This window comes from Canis lupus, chromosome 4 (assembly GCF_003254725.2).
Source record: "Canis lupus dingo isolate Sandy chromosome 4, ASM325472v2, whole genome shotgun sequence".
In the NCBI taxonomy this organism is placed as follows: Eukaryota; Metazoa; Chordata; class Mammalia; order Carnivora; family Canidae; genus Canis; species Canis lupus.
The window spans coordinates 73,306,882-73,328,134 of record NC_064246.1 but is presented as its reverse complement, the minus strand read 5'-3'; the positions used below and the strand labels follow the sequence as shown (position 1 = coordinate 73,328,134).

At 39.2% G+C, this 21,253-nt stretch overlaps 1 protein-coding gene across 15 annotated transcripts in view; it reads left to right on the top strand.

The window, feature by feature from the left end:
* Positions 1-19,804: 19,804 nt before the first annotated feature.
* Positions 19,805-21,253, top strand: part of SPEF2 (sperm flagellar 2) — a 171,160-nt gene continuing 169,711 nt past the window's right edge. For 3 of the 15 annotated variants that reach the window (XM_049109373.1, XM_049109368.1, XM_049109369.1), the window contains exon 1: positions 19,806-20,049. Coding sequence is in view for 4 of the 15 variants with exons in the window: in XM_049109377.1 (XP_048965334.1) it covers positions 19,996-20,053 (58 nt within the window). In the remaining 11 variants the exon portion in view is untranslated. Of the gene's footprint in view, positions 20,054-20,665; positions 20,828-21,253 lie in introns of those variants that run through there. The other 12 variants (XM_049109366.1, XM_049109367.1, XM_025436262.3 and 9 more) reach the window with 8 other exon arrangements.

The following is a 21,253-nucleotide window of genomic DNA, read 5'->3' as shown; positions in this document are numbered from 1 at the left end:
CTTTTGCAGTCAGACGTAGCTTGGGGCCTGGAGCCATGGATATCACAATAATTCTCACAGGGCTGTCAGTTGAGGCAGTCACCCAAGCAGTTGCACATGGCCTCTCTGTATGGCCTGGGCTTCTTGCAGCATGGCTGCTGGGTCCCGAAGGGGGAACAAATGTGAGGCATCTAGATAGGTGGCATTCCAAGAAGTAAGGCAAGGGTTGCCTTCTGATTTTGTGTTCTAGCCTTGGACATCACAGTGTCACTTTCCCTGCATTCTGTAACAAGGCCACCTCAGGTGCAAACAGAGTGGCATTAGACCCAACCTATTGAAAGGAGGAATGTCAAAGAACTTAAGGCCATCTCAATCTACCAAAAGCTGTCTACCTGAAGTCTAGCTTCTTAGAATGCTCAGGAGAGGGCGTCCTGTTTGGCTCAGTCAGTTAAATGTCTGCTTTTGGCTCAGGTCATGATCTTGAGTTCCTGGGATCAAGCCCCGTGTTTACTGAGTCCCCACTCAGTGGGAAGTCTGCTTCTCACTTTCCCTCTCCCCCTCCTTACCATTCATGTTCTCTCTAGCTCTCTCTCTCTCTCTTTCAAATAAATAAATAAAATCTTTTTAAAAAAAAGTGTGCAGAAGAATCTCCCAGGAACGATATAACAATAAGTGAAAGTATTTGTTTTAGAGACTTTTATCTATCTATTCCTCACAGATTAAATGAAAAGAGTGATTATTTCCCCCAGGTTCATAGGAAAAACAATAAGCTTGTTTTTCTCCTGTTACTCTGTTTAGAGTTGTACACATTGTGAAATTCTTGCAAGGATTGAAGAGATGGTCTTATTAACAATGATTTTCAGAAGAAAATTTTCCATCTGCTCTTTTAAATCAGAGGTACGATTTTCTACTAGATGTTGAAAAAATACTCTATTGACTTTCAGTGGTCAAAAAGTTACACGTTATTTTTCTGAATTGTTCTAGTACAAATATTCATACTTTTTAAAGTGTAGTTTTCAAAGAACCCACTTTCATCAAAAAGAATCTGCCAGCAGAAAGTGTCATTTATAAAACTCTGATGTAGTAATTACCTATATAAAGGAGCCTGTGTTTTTGTTTGCTATGACCTGTGGATAAAAAGAAGGAATCTTATCACTTGAACAATACATCTAGTTTTGGCAAGTATACTTAGGCAATTGTTTATTCTTGATTTTTCCCCCTTTGAATTTCCCAGGAAAACTTTATCTTGATTTGTTTGCTTTGAAATCATGTAGTGGCATTTGCCCCCTGTCAAAGAAAAAAGATATTCACTTCAAGCTGGGCAGAAAAGTACTATGTAATAGTTGTTTTCACCTTCAAGGTGAGGTTTAAATAGAGTTCAACAAATCAAAACCAAAAAAAGGAGAAGATAATTGAAAGCGTTTATTCTCATCACTCCTGACCCAGTGCTTCCCAAACATGAACTTGAGTAGGAATTAAATGAAGAAACGAATCTGTGGTTTCTAGATCAGTAGGTCTTAAAAGGGACTGGAGATTTTTGCATTTTCAAAAGTTCCCAGGAGATGTTGATGCCCCTGGTTAACAGAACACATTTTGAGCAGCAAAGAAGTACAGTAACTAGCAATGATTAGCTGCGACAGAGTGGGACACACTGGGAAAGAGAACTTAGCCAAGACTGCCTATCTGTGCAGGTGGGCTTCCAAGAGGAACACATTTTTATATATTTAAAAGTCTTCTTAAAATTTATGATTTTTGTCAATCTTTATCAATGGTAAAATATATGAAAATACTTATGGAAACATTGTCTTGTTTTGTTTTATGAGTTTTAAGGAAAATTATGGGAAATATGAAGCATTCACTCATGATTACTGTTAAATGAATGACAAAAAATATTCAACACATTAGGATTGCTGAGGAAAGACATCTGTTTTTCAGAGAATAAAAACTATACTGACTCTGATAAATGGTTTTGACTGATTTCCAAAAAAATTATTTAAAATGCTGTTAAAAAAATTTTAAAAAATAAAATAAAATAAAATAAAATGCTAATGTTAATTAAAGTGGATTTTGCCAAATTTCTGGACCAATGATTATAATTTTATTGACATAAAGATTTTATATGCTTTTTATTTAAATTATATGTTTTACAATATGAAATATTACAAGATAAAGTATATTGGGAAAAACAAACCAAACACTAAAAGCACTCAGAAATCCATTGTTAATATTTTGGTATTTCTTTACATAATTTAAAAAAATCAAGATCTAATTTTTTAAAAATTCCAAAATTTTTTTACTTATGTTAGCTGATTTTTTTACTTAATATCTCATTACCATACCATGTTAAACATTTGACTACATTTTTAGGGGGGTTATAATGCTTCTTCATGCAGGCATTTCATAATTCAATAAACTTATTTTTTAAAAGTTGCTTCAGTTTTTCATTATTTTGAAGCACTGTAATAAACATTTGCAAATGTTCCTTTTTGTTCATGCTCTCCAGTTTTTCCCATGAAAATTTTTGTTTACTAGTTCAAATGGTGTGCATGTTTCTAACTTCCTTGAACACATTAATGTCAACAAGAAACCATCTTTCTGAAATGCACAAAACTTGACTCCCTCCAGCTCACTCACTACCTTGATCTCTGCTCATTTGCCATTTGATGAATGAGACTTCTCAAACTGGCAAAGTCACTGTGAAACATCCACTCTCATGCGCAGTTAATGGGAGAGTAAATCAGAGCAATATTCTTGGAAAGCAACTTTTAGCTGAGTATAAAGAGCATTGGGAATGTCCATACCCTCTGACTTATTTCTGAGAATTTACCCTCAAGTGACAACTCAAGATAATATTTCCATTTATATTTTTAATAGCAAGATTTTGTAAACATACTAAAAAAGTAAAGAAATTATTATGTAAATTATGACATATGTATTAAAATTATTAGGCAAGGACTAAAAATCCTTTTACAGAGGGTATAAAATGTGTCAACAGAAATGCTGGGCGGAAGGAAATATACTCAGATCATTAAGGAGTGGCTGCCTGTGAGCGGTGAAATTCACATTGCACAACTCAAGGAAGTGTTCTTTACATGTCAATACAACCTGTGTCTTCCCCCCAGAGTTGTACAGTAACACTGTTGAGATTATGGAATTTTTCATTCTCCTTGACTAGAGGTCATGTGTTCCCTTCTGATTGGCTAATGTGAGGGGATACCCCAAAGGGACATTTCATAAAGAAGACACAAGAAAACTAATAGCCAAACAAGAGATGTTTACTGAATGCCCAAGATTTGAAGCACTGACCATCAGTACCAGGGGTGTTCTGCTGGATTCTGGGAAACAAAAAATCTGGATTCAGAGAAACAGAGCTATACTGTGGGATGGTTTCCTGTTTATCAATACTAAAAATAATGAATACTGTAAAATAAAGGAACAAGTTTGGTATTTCAGACCCCATGATCAGCGAGTGAAATCTTAAAGTCTATTTAAGATCATATTTCACCTGATGGTGGAAAACCTAGTTTGATCAGCTCAGGGTAAGTGGATTTTGTTTCAGTTGTTTCTGGTATGAATTTAATGAAATCCAGACCTCCTTTGATCCCTCAGCATCTCTTCTCCCTGGAAAAGCTCCAGCCCTCCACTGTCCTACCATCACTGGGGAGAGGTTTCTGGTGCCTGACCATTGGTTGGTCCCTGCTGGCTTCCCACATTGGGTCTCCACGCATATGCAGGCATAGATGCTGTCCTCAGTGTTTTCCAGGCTAAGTAAAGTTTGACGCTGCCAGTCGGTGCCTACAACAGTACCTGCCATAGAATAGGCACCCAGTAAATATTTGTTAAATAAATGACTTAACCCCATTTAGGCAAGGAAGTAGGAGAAAAGGTAGCTAAGGGATAAGAAGGAATGGGGAAAAAGTTCAGATACTCCCTTAGACTTTACCTTCTGAAAGAATAATTAATCATATGTATTGGCTCACTATGTGCCAAGCACTGTGGGAAGCTTTATATGCATAATGGGGCTTCATTTCCAACTGAGCTGTGACCTGGGATCTCCTGGCCATTGGATCCTGCCTTTTCGAAATGGGCTGATTGACATGGAAAGCAAAAGACTTACTACGTTCTCAGAAATCTCCTTTTTCAAAGCGTCCTTTAAGAAAAATTTAACTGTCTTCTTAGGTTTATATATTCATTAGTATGTTCTCTATAAACATTTTCTTTTGAAAGAATCAAGGCGCGTGTCTATAGCCTTTACAATCCTTGTTTCATTCCAGAGGCTGCCTGAAAATTTATATACACAAAATACTTCACAAGCTCTCTCCACCTGAGATGTCACATGAAAAGTACAAGTAATCACTTCAAGTTAATCTCTCAACAAAAGCTAATATGTCTATTTAACTTTTTCCCATTGTTCTTAAAGAGGAACATGAGAAAGCAAAGCCACTCACTAGGGTAGCACCAGTGTCCCTTTATATAACACCACAGAGAAGAAATTTGTTTGGAATTTTCAAAAGGCTGTGCTCTCCTACTTTGCTTCCAGAAGATCACTCGTTATAGTCATTATCTGTACATTTCTAGCATGACTAGCAAGCTAATCTTTCCCCCAAAAGTTTACTCCTGCAATTCTGAAATTGTATAATAAGCTTAAAGATGGTGAATTGATTTTGTATTCGGACGGAAAAGACAATAGGGCACTTTGCATTCAGAGAATCATTCCTTCTCCTACCCCAACTCTCTAAAGCTTCACAGAAACAAAGGAATTTCCATTGCAACTCTGAAGGTTAGATACGGTAACATATTTAATTATAGATTAAATTGTTTCTGGCTTTAAAATATTAAACCTGTTATTTACTTCTGGATACATAGTGGTTAAAAATCTTTGTGGTTTAAAATGAGTTATATAACCATATGTGTCAAAATGTGCATTAAACATTTAACATATGCTAGCCGGGTCTTATCTTTGAACAAGATTTGTAAATAAACAGTACATTTAGGTAACATTTATCTATTATGAAGTACTTATCGAGGATGCTTTCCAAAGCATTTGGATTGCTTAATGATATTAGGACAGATTAACATAAATGGCAGAGTAAGTAAAATTTCCTTTTTTGCAAATCTAGTTAAATTTTCCCTGGGGGGAAAGATGTGGTTTGATTCTTTCTTTCTTTTATTTTTTAAATTCTCTACCTCTTTCAGTCTAAAATTTCAATTTTAAATACTTTTTTTTAAAGTACGTTAGGACACCATTTGGAAATGATCTAGCAATGTAAAATGGCTACATGTTTTGTGTGTGATTTGAATGTACTACCATCAAGCAGTGTTGGTAATTTTTTTATAGCCAGGGGAATAGATGCTTGGGTTCAGAAGCTTGTGCCTCCAGACCAGAGGAAGTCGGCTTTTATGGATAAAGCCTCTGTCGGGTCTTCAAGACATTCAGTCTCTGTGAAACATTTCTCCTGAGAGTTTTTCTGGACCAACCCCATTCCCCTCTTTAATTTAAAGTCTCTGCTTCTCATGGAGCTTCGATGACTTAATGTGGGGTCTGTCTATGAACTTAGATTCTATTTAAAAAAATTTTTTTATTTATTCATTCATGAGAGACACACAGAGAGAGGCAGAGACACAGGCAGAGGGAGAAGCAGGCTCCATTCAGGGAGCCAGATATGGGACTCGATCCCAGAACCCCGGAATCACTACTTGAGCCAAAGGCAGATGCTCAACCACCGAGCCGTCTAGGCACCCCTGGACTTAGATTCTAACCCAAAGTCTGGTGTCTGTTTTTCTTACTCTACTGTACACAGGTGAGAATGGCAGTGAAAAAGGTAAATCATGTCTTCCTGTTACTAGGAAAAGAGTTTAGACTTTACAGACCCCCCAGAAGGGTCTCTGACAACACTTTGGGAACCACAGGCTTGGAGAGAAACAGTGGCTCCTCTGGTCCTGTTCCTAGCTATCAGTATTCTTTTTTACAATGTACTAGAAGGGAAAGATCAAGAGAAAGCTAAGAAACACCTCCCCATACTGTGCAAAGAAATGCACCATGACCTTTTTCTGCAACTTTGAGAAAGAAAAGGATTTTCTATTTCATTTCTACTTGTAGGAGAAATGAGAGTGTCTGTCTGCCTTGCTTTTCTTTCAGACCAGAATCTCCTTGAGTAAATGAACATGACATTGATATAACAAGCTAGGAACACTTAGCAGCAGCTTGCAGCTTGCTCTGTAACATGCCTTAGAAGAAAGTTATAAAATTTCTGAAGAAAGAGTATTCTCAAGAGAGAAAAGGGTTTTGGTTTTCCTGTTGGGAAGTTAGTCACAAATTAACTGTGACCACCCTAAAAGGAAATAACAGTGGCAAGAGGGTCAACTGTATTATAAGTTTTGTACTGCTAGTGCTAATACTATGACTACTAATCATAATAGTTATGCACAGTTTAGATGTAACTCGTTGTGTTTCATCCTTTTTAGGATCCCATGAAGGCACTGCTGGTCCACATGCTAATAGCAGTCCACAAGTTGAGTTTTATATAAGGTGAATTGTTGCCTCTACCAGGGTCCTGGTAAAATAGAATCCAGAAACACAGAACTGAGCAAGACTTTTCATCCAAACTTCTTGTTCTGCATATGAAGTAAGTAAGGTCCAGAGGATGACATGACTCACCACACGTAGCACAATATCTAGCCATTTAGAGAAAAAGGACTAGAAGACAGATCTCTTGATCCTTAGTAGATACATGTTTTTATTACCTCCCTTCACTTAACTATGATAACAGCACACAGTGAGAGACTTGATGCTGTGCACTCTTCTAATTTGTTTTGCTCTATTGTATTTATTTATTTTTTTAAAAAGATTTTATTTATTTATTCATAGACACACACACACAGAGAGGTAGAGACACAGCGAGAGCGAAAAGCAGGCTCCACGCAGGAATCCCGATGTGGGACTCGATCCCGCGTCTCTAGGATCACACCCCAGGCTGCAGGCGGCGCCAAACCGCTGCGCCACCAGGGCTGCCCATGTTTTGCTCTATTTTAAAGATTTTATTTATTTATGTGTAAGAGAGAGAGAGCACATGAGCAGTAGGGAGAGGCAGAAGGAGAGAGAGAGGGAAAAGCAGATTCCCCGCTGAGCAGGGAGCCCAATATGGGGCCCCATCCCAGGACCCTGGGACCATGACCTGAGCAAGAAGGCAGACCCTTAGCCAACAGAGCCATCCAGGTGTCCCTGGTCTGCTCCATTTAAGAAAAATAATTAATTTTGATTCTAACATACAATTTTCGTTTTCCCTTTTTAAAATTCTGCTGTATTATTTCTAATTTCTTGAGAAAGAACTTAGCTCACTGATTTTAAATTTATTTGCTGACATGTTCACTTAAGACAATAAATTGTCTGATATATATTGTTTTAGTTACATCCCACAAATTTTTATGGGTAGTACTTTAATTGTTGCTCAGTTCAAATATTTCATAATTTCTGTTTTGATTTTGTCTCCAATGCATTGAATATATAGAAATACACATGTGTATGTGTGTGTGTACCTACACATACTCACCTTGGGTTAATTTTCAAATACATGTTTTGTGGGGGAAAGGGCTTGTTTGTTTTCTTTGTGTTTTTGTTTGTTTATTTCTTGCCCAAAGTCCATATTTTCCATCAGACTTTACTTTTGGTGTTGTACATTCTATGAGTTTGGATAAATGTATAATGACATAGATCCACCATGATGGTGTCATACAGAGCATTTTCACTGCCCCCAATCCTCTGTGCTCCACCTGGTCATCCTTGTCTCCCTGCTAATGCCTGGCAACCATTGATCTTTTTACTGGCTCCATAGGTTTGCCTTTTCTAGAATGTCACATAGCTGCATTATACAGTATTTAGCCTTTTCAGATTGGCTTTTTTCACTTAGCAATGCTTATTTAAGTTTTCTCCCTGTTTTTTCACTGCTTGATAGCTCATTTCTTTTTAGCACTGAAATAGTATTCCATTGTTTGGATGTACCACAGTTTATTTATCCATTTACCTACTGAAGGACATCTTGGTTGCTTCCAAGGTTTGGTAATAATGGATACAATTGCTATAAATATTTGCATGCAGGTTTTTGTTTGGACATAATATCTCAACACCTTTGGGTAAATAGCAAGGAGCACAATGGTTGGATTATATAGTAAGAGGTTATTTTGTTTTGTAGAAACCACTAAACAATCTTCCAAAGTGCCTATGTCATTTTGCATCCTTACTAGCAATGAATGATAGTCTCTATTGCTTCACATCTTTGCTAACATTTAGTTTTGTATTCTTGATGTGTAATGGTACCTCATCATTTTTAAGCTATAATTCCCTAATTAATATGGACTAAATGTGCATGACCTTACTAACTAGCCCCTGTTTACCATTAATTTCCCATATATTTGTCTTCTTACAATTTGTCACCCCTGGAAACTCAAATCCCTTTCTTTTGTTTTGTCACTTCCCTTTATATTTACTCTCCTCTGTCAAGATAATTTTTTTTTTCATTTTTAAAATTTTTATAATAAATTTATTTTTTATTGGCGTTCAATTTGCCAACATACAGAATAACACCAGTGCTCATCCCGTCAAGTGTCCCCCTCAGTGCCCGTCACCCAGTCACCCCCACCCCCCGCCCTCCTCCACCTCCACCACCCCTAGTTCATTTCCCAGAGTTAGGAATCTCTCATGTTCTGTCTCCCTTTCTGATATTTCCTACCCATTTCTTCTCCCTTCCCTTATATTCCCTTTCACTATTATTTATATTCCCCAAATTAATGTTTGTCCTTCTCCGATTGACTTATTTCACTCAGCATAATACCCTCCAGTTCCATCCACGTTGAAGCAAATGGTGGGTATTTGTCATTTCTAATGGCTGAGGAATATTCCATTGTACACATAAACCACTTCTTTATCCATTCATCTTTCAATGGACACCGAGGCTCCTTCCACAGTTTGGCTATTGTGGACATTGCTGCTATAAACATCGGGGTGCAGGTCAAGATAATTTAAAAGCTTCCAAGCTGGGGCACCTGGGTGGTTCAGTTGGTTAAGCATGTGACTCGATTTTGGCTCTGGTCATGATCTCACAGTCCTGGGATAGAGCCCTGCATGGGGTCCTGTGCTCAGCATGGAGTCTCCTTGAGGATTATCTTTCCCTCTGCCCCTCCCCTCACCCATGACCACAAGCTCTCTCTCTCAAATAAATAAATCAATCTTAAAAAAAAAGAAGACTCCAAGCCCAGCAGTTTCTTTCTTTTTTTTTTTTAAAGATTTTATTTATTCATGAGAGACACACAGAGGGAGGCAGAGACATGGGCAGAGGGAGAAGCAGGCTCTTTGCAGGGAGCCTAATGTGGGACTCAATCCTAGGACCCCAGGATCAGGACCTGAGCCAAAAGCAGATACTCAACCACTAAGCTGCCCAGGTGCCCCACCTAGCAGTTTCTTTGTGGGATTTCTCTTCTCTTTGTAAAGCTCCTCTGTGACATGTAAAACTTATAACATTAAATAAATTTGCATGATTTTTCTCTTGTTAATCTGTCCATTGTTTTATTTCTCAGATCCACTGGGAGAACCCAAGAAGGAGAATTTTCCTTCCCCACATGGTTTCCCTCAAAAACAGTGCATTTTAACTTGGTGATTGAAATGTTGGGCAATAGCACAACTGCCAAGATTCAGAGCAACTGTAGAGACTCAGGTTCCTCTGTAAGAACTCTCAAGTCTCTACAAGGTGTTGAAACACAAATTCTCCATTACTTTCTAATTTTTTCTATTGTCAAACATGACATTGTCCTCCCTGACCCTCCTCACCTGTGCTAAGTGAGGAGGTACTAGGGTTTCTATTTTTTCTGCCCTTTCTTGAGATTTATGTTGCTGTTGGCATGATGATCAGCTCTCTGCTTATCTCCAATACCTTCCTCATAACAGTCTTCATAAGACCCAACCATTCTCAAGTGAAAACATTTTTTTTTAAGATTCTATTTATTTATTTGGGAGAGAGAGTGAGCAAGAGAGAGAGAGAGAGCACATGCACAAGTGGGTGGAGGGAGAGGGAAAAGCAGGCTCCCCACTGAGCAGAGGGCCTGATGTGGGACTCCATCCCAGGATCCTGGGATCCTGACCTGAGCTGAAAGCAGATGCTTAACTGACTGAGCCACCCAGTGCCCTCAAATGAAATCTTGAATTCAACAAAAACTAATGAATTCACAAAGGCATAGAGTTGAGAAAGGTTTGAAGTCATCCAGACCAACACAGTGCACATGCAGAAAAGGGAATTGAGATCTAGAGCAGTAAGGTCAACAAAAGGATGGTAACATTTTTAGAGACAGTGGCCAAGGTGAGCAAATATGAACTATGGGGTTAGATACCAAGTCTATTTTTATGCAGTTACTGAATTCCTTGTTTTTTTGTTTTTGTTTTTGTCTTTTTCAGTATTCATCAATCCAACAATCTGCATAATCACATTTAGCCTATATTACTTCAGGATCTGATTTCCTGGGAAGTCTGTGTCCCCCTAGCCTCAGCTCTCAGTCAAGATAGAATGAAAACCTCCAATATATTTGGGAAGCATGATGTTTCTGCTCTCCTATTCCTCTTGAGCTCAAAAAATTTTTCATTTTTCTATTTTTCCATAGTGTCTCTATCTTCTGTACACTGATTACCAAATGACCCTCAGCATAAATCTAGGTACTTCCTAGTCACATCAAATCATAATTTTTGGAGACAATACAGTAAGGGGAATTCAGTCACTTGTCATTTTCTTTTGATGATGGTTATTGACCAATGTTTTTACCAAAGGAAATCTCCCATATTAAATTCCCATCTATGTTTTTTTTCCCTCACTATTTCTATAATATGAGTTAGGCAGCTAAGAAAAACACCAAGTCAACATCACATTGTCATTAGATGATGTTTTAAAAAATGAAGTTTTTTTTCTCCATCTTGTTTTTGGTTATTACCTCTCTAGCCATATTTTTCACTCTTGTATTTGTGGTTATCATGTAATATCACTTACTACTAAGGTTTTTTTGCCCATTCCCTTTCAAAAAGTTCTTTGGCTCCCTTCCAACTCCATACTCCATGGAGTTATTCATGATAGTTCAAAAGAGGTATCAATTCTGCAAGTCCTAATATTATCTTATTCAGAATTTCTTTGACTTTTCCCTTATGTAACACCTTTTATGCCCTGATGTCATCTTAAAGGTCATGCTTAACTTTTTGTAAATTTCAGAAGAAATAAAAGTTTCTCCATCCTCTCCCACCTTCCCTTCATCAGTTCCCCTTCCATTTCCAGAATAATTATTCCTTTTGCTATACTCAGCTCATCAACAAGTTCCTGCATCCCATTCCTGCTGATCTCTTTCAAGATGTAACAGATAGTTGCGGCAAGAAGTGATCCCTTAAGTCTCCAATGGTCTTTCTGTTAATAGAGGCCTACCAAAAAACTTCATATTAATAAAGAACTCACAATTTCCAAGACAAAACCCAAAGAAATGCAGCTATCAGGGTTAACTGATACACACTGGGTTCATATTTTAACAAGCTTCTTATGTAATGGTGACCTATTCTGTTTATAAGCAACAGTGCATCCAAATGCTCATCATGGCTTTTCAACTTGCAATAGAAGCCCACTGATTCCCTCTCTTTCAATTTCTCCTCTCTTCCCATTTTAATGCACTTTTCATACACACACACGTAAATACATGTATATGTTTATATCTATATAAACGTATATATGTATACACACATATACATATAATTTAGCATATAAATATAGCATATAGATATATAAATATAGACCTTTCTTTGGATATGACTTTTAGATACAGAATATTTCCATTATTTGACTGGCAAATTATTTAAATTCATATCCAGTTGACTTGTCCTCGTGAACCTTTTGTCAGAATAAAAATTCCATTTTGACAGATAAAATAAAGGTACTGTCAAAGCAACAGAACTTAATATAACTATTGGTCATCACATCATCACTACTTTAGTATACATTACAAACAATAATTTCCTGGTAACTGTTAAACCTGCCTTGCCTTTGTAAATGCCCTAAATATCTTTAGTAGGAATTATTTGGTGAGCCTAGCAGAAATTTCATATAAAAAGAGATCTACTTGGTAGATATATGAAATTAGTAGTACTTGAACATTGAGTTCAATTTTCCAAAAACAAATTAGGCATAAGAAATCATATTTCTTAATAAGTATAGGTGCACTTCTATTACATTTCATCACAGGCTGCCTTTGTCACATTTGAGTGGTTTAGAATAAATACATTTTTAAAAACCTGTTATTAGTGAGGCAAAATACAGGAGGTAATAACTAAGTAAAGAAACTGACATTGACTTCATGCTTCACTAAAGTGTCTGGATCTGTTTTTGGTACAGTTTGATCCAGTCTTCTCAAATTTTTAAAAATATTTTATTTATTTATTTGAGGGAGAGAAAGAGCGCTTACAAGTCATGGTGGGGAAGGGCTGAGGGAGAGGGAGAAGGAGATTCTCACTGAGCAAGGAGCCTATGGGGATGAAGGGCTTGATCCCAGGACCCTGAGATCGATCATGACCTGAGCTGAAGGCAGACGCTTAATTGACTGAGCCACACAGGCGCCCCAATCTTCTCAAACTTTTAAACAGTCTGATAATCTAATCACATGCTCAGATCAGTTATATAAGAATGTGGTATGGAAATTGCTAGTAGTCAGAGCAATTATAAGCTTTACTTTGGATTTGACTTCCTGATACAATTGAAAATAGCATGATTTAAACTATCGAGGATCCAGGTTATTACCTGGAGAATTCACCTATCTTCCAGGTGTCATGTAATCTGAAGGAAAAAAAAATTTCTTCTTGGGAACTTGACTTATTAAGGGCAATTCTCTCCTATACCATGAAATTCTAGGGTGAAATCTGTGCATGTAGATTCCATAGATTCTATAGAAGACCTTCAAATTCTATTCATGTTTGTAATCTCCATGCCTTGAAAATATTTTCCCTCAAATCTGACTCTATATTCTTTCAGAAGGCATAAAAAGATAAAAGGTATCCTTAAAAAAATGGCTTAGGCTGAAAAAGTACCCAGAGATACTTTACCCTCAATACACACACACACACACACACACACACACACACACGCACACTTTCCAGCCCTCTGACATTTCAGTGTGGAAAGACTGCAAATACCATGGAACTGGGATTAATATTTCAAGTGGTCCTGTTCAGGTATCGGGTTCTGAGACAGAGTTTGGCAAAATAGGTCCAATCCATTAAGGACATTCACAGGTCCATTGTAGATACTGTGGGTTTTTCATAATCCCTATTGTTCAGTTCAAAGTACTGTTTTTTCATGCTCAAATTTTATGCTTCCTATTTATTTCACTGTGAAATGTTCTTTCTTATGTGAAATGATGACCAAAGAAGATGCAATATTTGTTTTTATGTTCTTACTTGAAAAAAAAACAAACAAGAAAATTGGCAATCTAACACTGGCTATCAAATTTGCTTTTGGAGAATTACCACCCAGTAGAATGCAAAACTCAGGAAATCGGTCACCAGCATGAAGTGCACACACTCCCTTCATTCTTGCTGAATGAAAGGGAATTATCATTCTGTTTTTGTAAGCCACTCTGTAGAAAATTTTATGTTATTGCTCTGGCCATGCAGAGAGGCTCCCTCTACCTCACCTACAAATATAAGCAAGCAAACCAACAAACGACAGAATGCAAGTATAGCCTAATTATTTCTTATTTCATGGAGTACTTGAATGGTTGAAAGGCTACTGAAATACCGTATTTCTTTGTCTAATCCCATATTCCCTATAAAATTAGTGACTTTCTATCATGTAATTATATAAACCTTTTTAGTAATATTGGAAAATCGTTATTTTTTAGGTAATATATTTGAAAATGTACCAATAAAAATTTATTTTAAAATTTTTTTTTTAATTTTTATTTATTTATGATAGGCACACAGTGAGAGAGAGAGAGAGGCAGAGACACAGGTAGAGGGAGAAGCAGGCTCCATGCACCGGGAGCCTGACGTGGGATTTGATCCTGGGTCTCTAGGATCGCGCCCTGGGCCAAAGGCAGGCACTAAACCACTGCGCCACCCAGGGATCCCCCAATAAAAATTTAAAATGTGAACAGATAAGTTCAAAAATCAATGAGAGCTTAACTGAATAGAACCTAAAGCAACATGATGACAATAAAGATTCACAGTAGGAAGAAAAATTTAAAGTCAGTTTCTCCAAATGACTTTTGAAGTAATTAAAGAGTCAACTAAATCTTCCACAGTATCCAATAGCTCTCTACTGCATAGTTAAATAATCGGCTTTCAATACCTGCTTCCTTTTAAAGTGGGTGGTACATGTATATTTTAGGTATTGTTTTGTAAATATCAATTTGGGACTAATAGAAAACACGACTCTCTTAAAAACTACTAAGATTTAATATAAAAAGATGAAATTAGGGGTGTCTGGGTGGCTCAGTCAGTTAAGCATCTGCCTTCTGCTCAGGTCATAATCTGGGGTCCTGGGATTAAGCCCTCTATCTGGCTCTCTGCTTACGTGTGAGCTTGCTTCTCGCTCTTCCTCTGTCACTCCCCCTGCTTGTGCTGTCTCTCTTTCTCTGTCAAATAAATAAAATTTTTAAGAAAAAAATCAATTATGTTAATTTGGTTGATAATGTTTTCTAAGTTTTGTATATCCTTAATGAATATCTTATCTATCAATTGAGATAAGGATATTTTGAATGATGTGCTAAAATCTCCAATGAAAATTTTATGTACTTTTAATTTTAATTGTATATAATTTTAATGTTTCTTAGTTCTGTCAGTTTTAGGTTCTGTTACTAGACAAATGAAAAATAAATTTAAGATACTAGAGTATGACTTGGCTTCTCTGAAAACGTCAGGATGGAAAAATAAGAAATTAAAACAAAGAATTCTGATAAAGGAAATTTGGTTATCTGTCTCAGAGAACATATGACTCACTTTTCCTCATATGGTACCAAGTTCTTTGTTTTGTTTTTAACTTGATTTCGTTTCAAACCTGATTGCTCTCTAAGACTAGAAATCTAAATGTTTTCCTGAGAAAGATGCAATCCATACATAAGACAAATCCTGTGGGCCTGGAACATAAGACACCATAAAAGAAGTCAGATCTGCTTCAACAGAAAAGACTTCAAATATTTTGCAGGAGAACTAAACTTTTGTGGTGGTATTTTTATTTGCCATAAATAACAAGAACTGAAAGAGCCTAAATCAACACACATTTGGAACCATGTTGGGGAAGTCATTTGAAGTTTCCAAAATGGCATTGCTGGCCAAGCTGTGGGCGGTTGGTAAGTCAGGTGTCTTGAACAAGAGTTAAAAGGAAACTAGAGATTTTGAGCTCTTAGAAGGGAGAAGAGGGTGGAAAGATGGAGAAAGTAGGAGATTTTGGGAAGGTGGTAACTGATGTTCTGGATCTTGAAGGACAAGTAGGATTGGCTGAGACGGGAAGTAGCCTTTTTTTTTTTTTGCAAAGGAAGGATGTAAAGGTGGGAAAGTTGGGACCTGGTAAAGAAATGTGAGCAAGCTGTGCAAAGGGAACTTTCAGCTTACAGTTAAGACCTGATTGAGGCTAGACTGTCAAGGACCTTCCACAGGGTCTCCATCCTCCAGGACAGTGGTTCCAAAAGTGTATCCAAAAAGAAGCTCCCATACTTACCCTTCCTATCAATGATTTATGATATTTTTTAAAGATTTATTTATTTGAGAGAGAGAGAGAGAGAGAGAGAGAGAATGAGCAGAGGGAGGAGCAGAAGGAGAGAATCCCCAAGTCAACTTCCTGCTGAGTGTGGAGCTGGATCAGGGGCTCCATCCCAGGACCTCAAGTTCATGACTTGAGCTGAAATCAAGAGTCAGAGGCTTAACCAACTGAGCCACCCAGGCGCCCCTCTGATATATTCTATCCAATTTTAAACTTCACATTTCATTTATAAAGAATTCTGGCACGGCCCACTGATGGAATTACATACATATCCTGTTAAGAGATCAAGACCCACAGTCGGTAAACACTGCTCTCATGAAATTCATGAACGTGTGTGAGTGGAGTAATAGAGTAGGGCTTCAGGAAAATGAACTGGACTGTTTGTAGAGGGTGACTAGAGGGGAGGAGACAGGGAAATGTAGCTTGGGTGGTTATTGTGGATACCGGGAAAAACAGTTGTTGAATTAATGAATATAAAGAGAGTAAGACCATTGCAAAACATGTTTTGAGAGGGAATTAGAGAATGATCTAAGAGCGATGAGAGGGGAAATGAAGAAATGCATGCAAGACATACATGGAAGACCAAATAAGATTTTTAAAAAATCCATCAATGTATATGTACTTATGCATGTATAAGTATTGAATTAGTTATAAATAAAATCAGAGAAACTATATGAAATACTTGCCTTAAAAACTTTTTGAAGTAGTATAAGCAAATCTAAGCTACTCAAAACTAAGCTAACCAGTAATGCAATGGAAAAATTCATACTGCCTCAGGAGAAAAGGAAAGAAATATTGGTTTAGCATCTACTAAGAGCCAGGCATTAATATGTGCAGTTTCTTGCTTAATCCTCACAACCCTGTCAAACAAATATTGATGTCCTTATCCTACGAATAAGGAAACTGAGGCTCAGAGAGGTTTAGTTTTTTCTAAATCTGAAGCGTTAGAGCAAAAGCAGACATCCCGACCCAGGTGTGTCTGATTCTAAAGCTTAGGCTTTATTGGTATATTTCAATTATGAAAAAAAAATGTTACAATTATTTTTTAAAAGAATAAGGTGTATTTCATTTCAGTACACAGCACAACTTTTCAAACCAACTTGTAGGCTTAAAGAAACTCTTTATAATCTGCCTTTGACTATTTGTAGAGGAGAAACAAAGATTTATAATTTAAATGACAGGTAATCCTTCAAAAATAAATTTTTATTTAGTTTTTAAATTGCTGTGGTAGTTATAATTGGATGCAGGAGCCAAATATTCTAAAAACTTTAATTAAAAGATAATAGGAAAGCTATCTCAGGAACAGATGGGAAATTGTTCTTGTCTTTAATCATTCTCTTCTCCAACTGATTCCACATGGGGAACAAACAAATTATTTATCATATTAACACAAAATACCAACATGAGAGGTGCTAGAAACTTTACCCAGAGCTTGGATTTCAATGGAAAGGCAAGAGATTAAATGTTAAACATGGGCTAAAAACTGAAGTAGCAATTTCAAGGGAAAAAAATGAATAGCAGAAGGCAAATTGTAATTAACTGCTCAAATTTTTATTAATATCTTAATGTCAGGTCATTTTCAAGTTGGATGCTTTAGGAACTAAGGAAAATATCATGTTCTTTTTGAGAAATGAAGAACTTTGCCTTTTATTTTGTAAAATGTCTTCATGTATCTAACTTTTTTTAAAAAAATATTTTATTTATTCATGAGAGACACACAGAGAGAGAGGCAGAGACACAGGCAGAGGGAGAAGCAGGCTCCATGCAGGGAGCCCGAAACAGGACTTAATCCTGGGACCTCGGGATCATGCCCCAGGCTGAAGGCAGGTGCTAAACCGCTGAGCCACCCAGGGATCCCCTCTAACTTTTATATAGAAACTTAATTTCCTAAAGATCACATGGGCAGTTTGTTGTTTGGTTCTGGGTTCCAACGACAAACACTATGAATAACCCTTTGAAACAAACAAACAAACAACAACTGAACAGTTCAGTTCCTATGGACAAGCAAAGAGATATTTTGCTTTGATGTTGGGGACACACCCCTATCTGTAGATGGTGTACCAGCTCAGGCATTTTCTTCTGGTGTAGCTGCAGAGTTTGATGAACCACAACCTACATCTTTTCTCAAAAGCAATTTTCTCAGCAATCCAGAAGACATTGGTTTCTATACCCCAGGTCCCACAGACTGAAATTAAAGCTTGGAATCTCTTACTAAATGTAGCACTAGTCATCAATTTAAATGGGGCTCCTGGGTGGCTCAGTCGGTGAAGTGTGATGACTCAAACGTGTTCCATTGTTTTGACAGTCATGTCTGCTGATTTGGGTGTGAGGAAACTCATGGGGTGGCTGATTTACAAAATTAATTGAATGGTGCTAAACTTTTAGCCAATCAGGACACACATATCAATTTTAGATTAATCTTAAAAGACGTTTATTCTTGTAGGATATCACTGTGATTGTGCATACAGCTCAAAAGAATCATAATTTGCTGTATCCAGACCTTTGAGGGGAAATTCTTTGTATTTTTGACATACATAAAAACACTGTCATGCATTATTTGTCATACATATAAGATTAAGTATAAGTAATTACAAATGCATCTAATTTTTTCTATAACTCCATCTGAACTTTTAGAAATCGTTAAAGAAAAATATTTCTGTCCTTTGTTAAAGATGGTAAGGAAGACTTTATTCACCCAATGGTTGCAATGGGGTTTTACAGCAGGGGAGAGAGTTGGGCCTCCATTCTGAAGACAATAAGGAAGGTGGGAATTGACAGCCAAGGAACAGGGCTAGTGTTGGAACAATGGAAATTCTGAGGGACATTTGATATGTCATTTGATATGTCTCGCCTTAGAGCTATCCAAATTCGGAAGATCAGATGTTTCTAGAAGCCTCTATAGCAAGGGGAATATATATAAGAAAGCTTTATCCATTGGATACATATCATCCCTGAAAAGGCTTCTAAAGGGCACATATGTGCCTAGAAATTGCTGCTGAGGCACTTCTGTTTCTTGTCATCCTGGTAGTATACTTCTTCATTTATTTCTTTGAGAGAGAGAGAGAGGGCACATGCAAAGTGGGAGGGTGGGTAGGGACAGAAGGAGAGAGAGAATCTTAAGCAGGCTCCATGCCCAGGGTGGAGCCCAACTTGGGGCTCGATCTCATGACCATTATTGGAGGGAATTTTTCTTTTTTTTTAAGATTTTATTTTTACATATCCATTCATGAGAGACACACACAGAGAGAGGCAGAGACACTGGCGAAGGGAGAAGCAGGCTCCTTGCGGAGAGCCTGTTGGGGGGACTCATTCCAAGGTCCCCGGGCTCAAGACCAAGACTCTCAACCACTGAGCCACTCAGGCAACCCGGATGGAAAATTTCTAAATGGAAACATCAGGGCTACGGGGATACTGGCTAAACCGACCTGAAAGATTCTTGCAGAAGGCAGGCCAGGGGGAGCAGAGGTCAAGGGTACAGGGATGTGGAGTTGGATCCATGGGCGGAGGAGGTTTCCCCTTAAACAGCCCCAGCAGGATTCTTGCTAAAACTGGAGTCTAGGTAAAACTGGAGCTAGGTAAGGACTGAGCTCAAGTTCTGCTTCTCCAGGAGAAGAGGACTCAAAGGAGCCTCACTGGGCTTTGCACAAGGCTTTGTCAAGCTACATTTAAAAATAATCACCTGGAAGGAAAACCTGACCGGAACACAAAGCTCATTAAATAGTCCCCTCTCAGCACAACGTGGAGACAGGGGCCACCCTCACTGCAGCTGGGCCACCGCTCACAAGGACCGCGCCTGAATGCCTGCGGGCACTGCAAGGGGCCACGCAAGGCCGCCCCTGGAACCAGCTCTCTTTAGAAGAAAAGCAGGAAGGAAGAGAGTTCCCCTGCGGTCAAGACTCCTGCTCGCTTTCCTCCTGCTCATGCACGAAGCCCGCGCTCAGGCCGCGGCCTCGGGGCTCCGGGGCTCCGGGGCTCCGGGGCTCCGGGGCTCGCCCCCCCCCCACCCCGCCCCCGGGAGGCCCCGCGCCTGCGCACGTCCCCGCCTCACCCGCCGGCAGGGGGCGGGCCGCGGCTTTCCGTGCTCCGCGGCGGGGCTCCCGGGGCCCCTCTTGCCCCCGCCTTTGCCCCCAGGCTCCCGCCTGGATACGCTTCCTTAGCAACCGGTTGCCCTGGGCAACCGGAGGACGCGGGGCCGTCGGCCGGGTTTCCCGCGCGTTCCTACGCCGGCTCCCGGGGAGGCGCGGGCCGGGCCATGTCTGAGATTCTGTGCCAGTGGCTCAACCAGGAGGTGAAGGTGTCCCGGACCGTGAGTGAGTGACCCGGCCCGCGGCCCCGGGGGCGCAGAGCCCCGAGCGCGGGTGGCGAGGGCAGGTGGCGGGAAGGCGACCCCGGCCCGCGGCCCCAGCCTCTGACCTACTGTGCGGCCCTAAGCAAGCCGAGGGGTTAGGGAGCGGAGTTTGCCGGACCCCGCGGTGCGGTCCTCACAGTATTCCCTTCCCACCTTAGAAGCGTGGTCTTGGCGGGATGAGCCCTGGGGGGTTATGCTCTATGTTGGCAAATTGGACTCCAATAATAAAAAAAAAAATTAAAAAAAAAAAAGCATGGTGGGTTTGCAGGCCAAGGAGCTCTGAAGCCTTAAAGTCAGCTAGGGCACGACTGGGTATGCGGCCAGGGACGAATTCCAGCACCTTCTGCGGGGGGGTGGGGGGTGGGGGTGGGGAGGGTCTTTCCTGCAGCATAAAATAGATCGGATCGTACTTTCCCTACCTAACGACCTTGGAGGGGGAGGGGGAGCAAGTTAATGCAGAGTAGGTTAACATTTACCAATTGTAGCAGTTGTAGCTCAGAATTTACAAACATTAGCTATTTCCGACCACTCTTGACTCTTGGCTAAAGCTGACCTTTAGTCCCTAATCCGATTTTATCCCAGCCGTGAAGTAGCCATCCGAAGTTTCCGACTCCCACAACCGCAGGGGCAATTGTACGTGCTGGCGATTCCTAGGACAGCCAAGTGATTCCAACAGAGCACTCTCCTCCAGCTCCGCTTCTTTCTGTGGTTTCTTGAGCACTTCGTTTTCCAGCTGGTATGGTTTTTGCTCAAGGCAAGAGGTTTTTCAGCCCAAATCATTTCAGTCTGTTTTCGCAGAAGCACCCTTGCATAATGCCAAGTTGCTACCAGAAGGACAATAGTGCCAACCCGACCTCAGGTCAACCGTGGATTTGCTAGACCAGTCGTGTTTCTGAAGCAGCAAGATGTTCATTCATTATCAGCATTACGCTCTTTATTGTTGGAGCACCTCCAGTTGCATTTCCTGAGGCATAAACCCTAGACTCTTTGCCAAACCATACTCCACACGCTCCCTGGGAACCGCCATATATTCTTTCATATAATTCTATGATCATCCCATTTTGTCCCTGTTTCTCACCTAAAATATCCCGATCAGCGTTTCAGCACGATGTTTAGCATTTCTTTAATTCCTTTTTTTAAAAATTCCTTTTTTACCATAGTA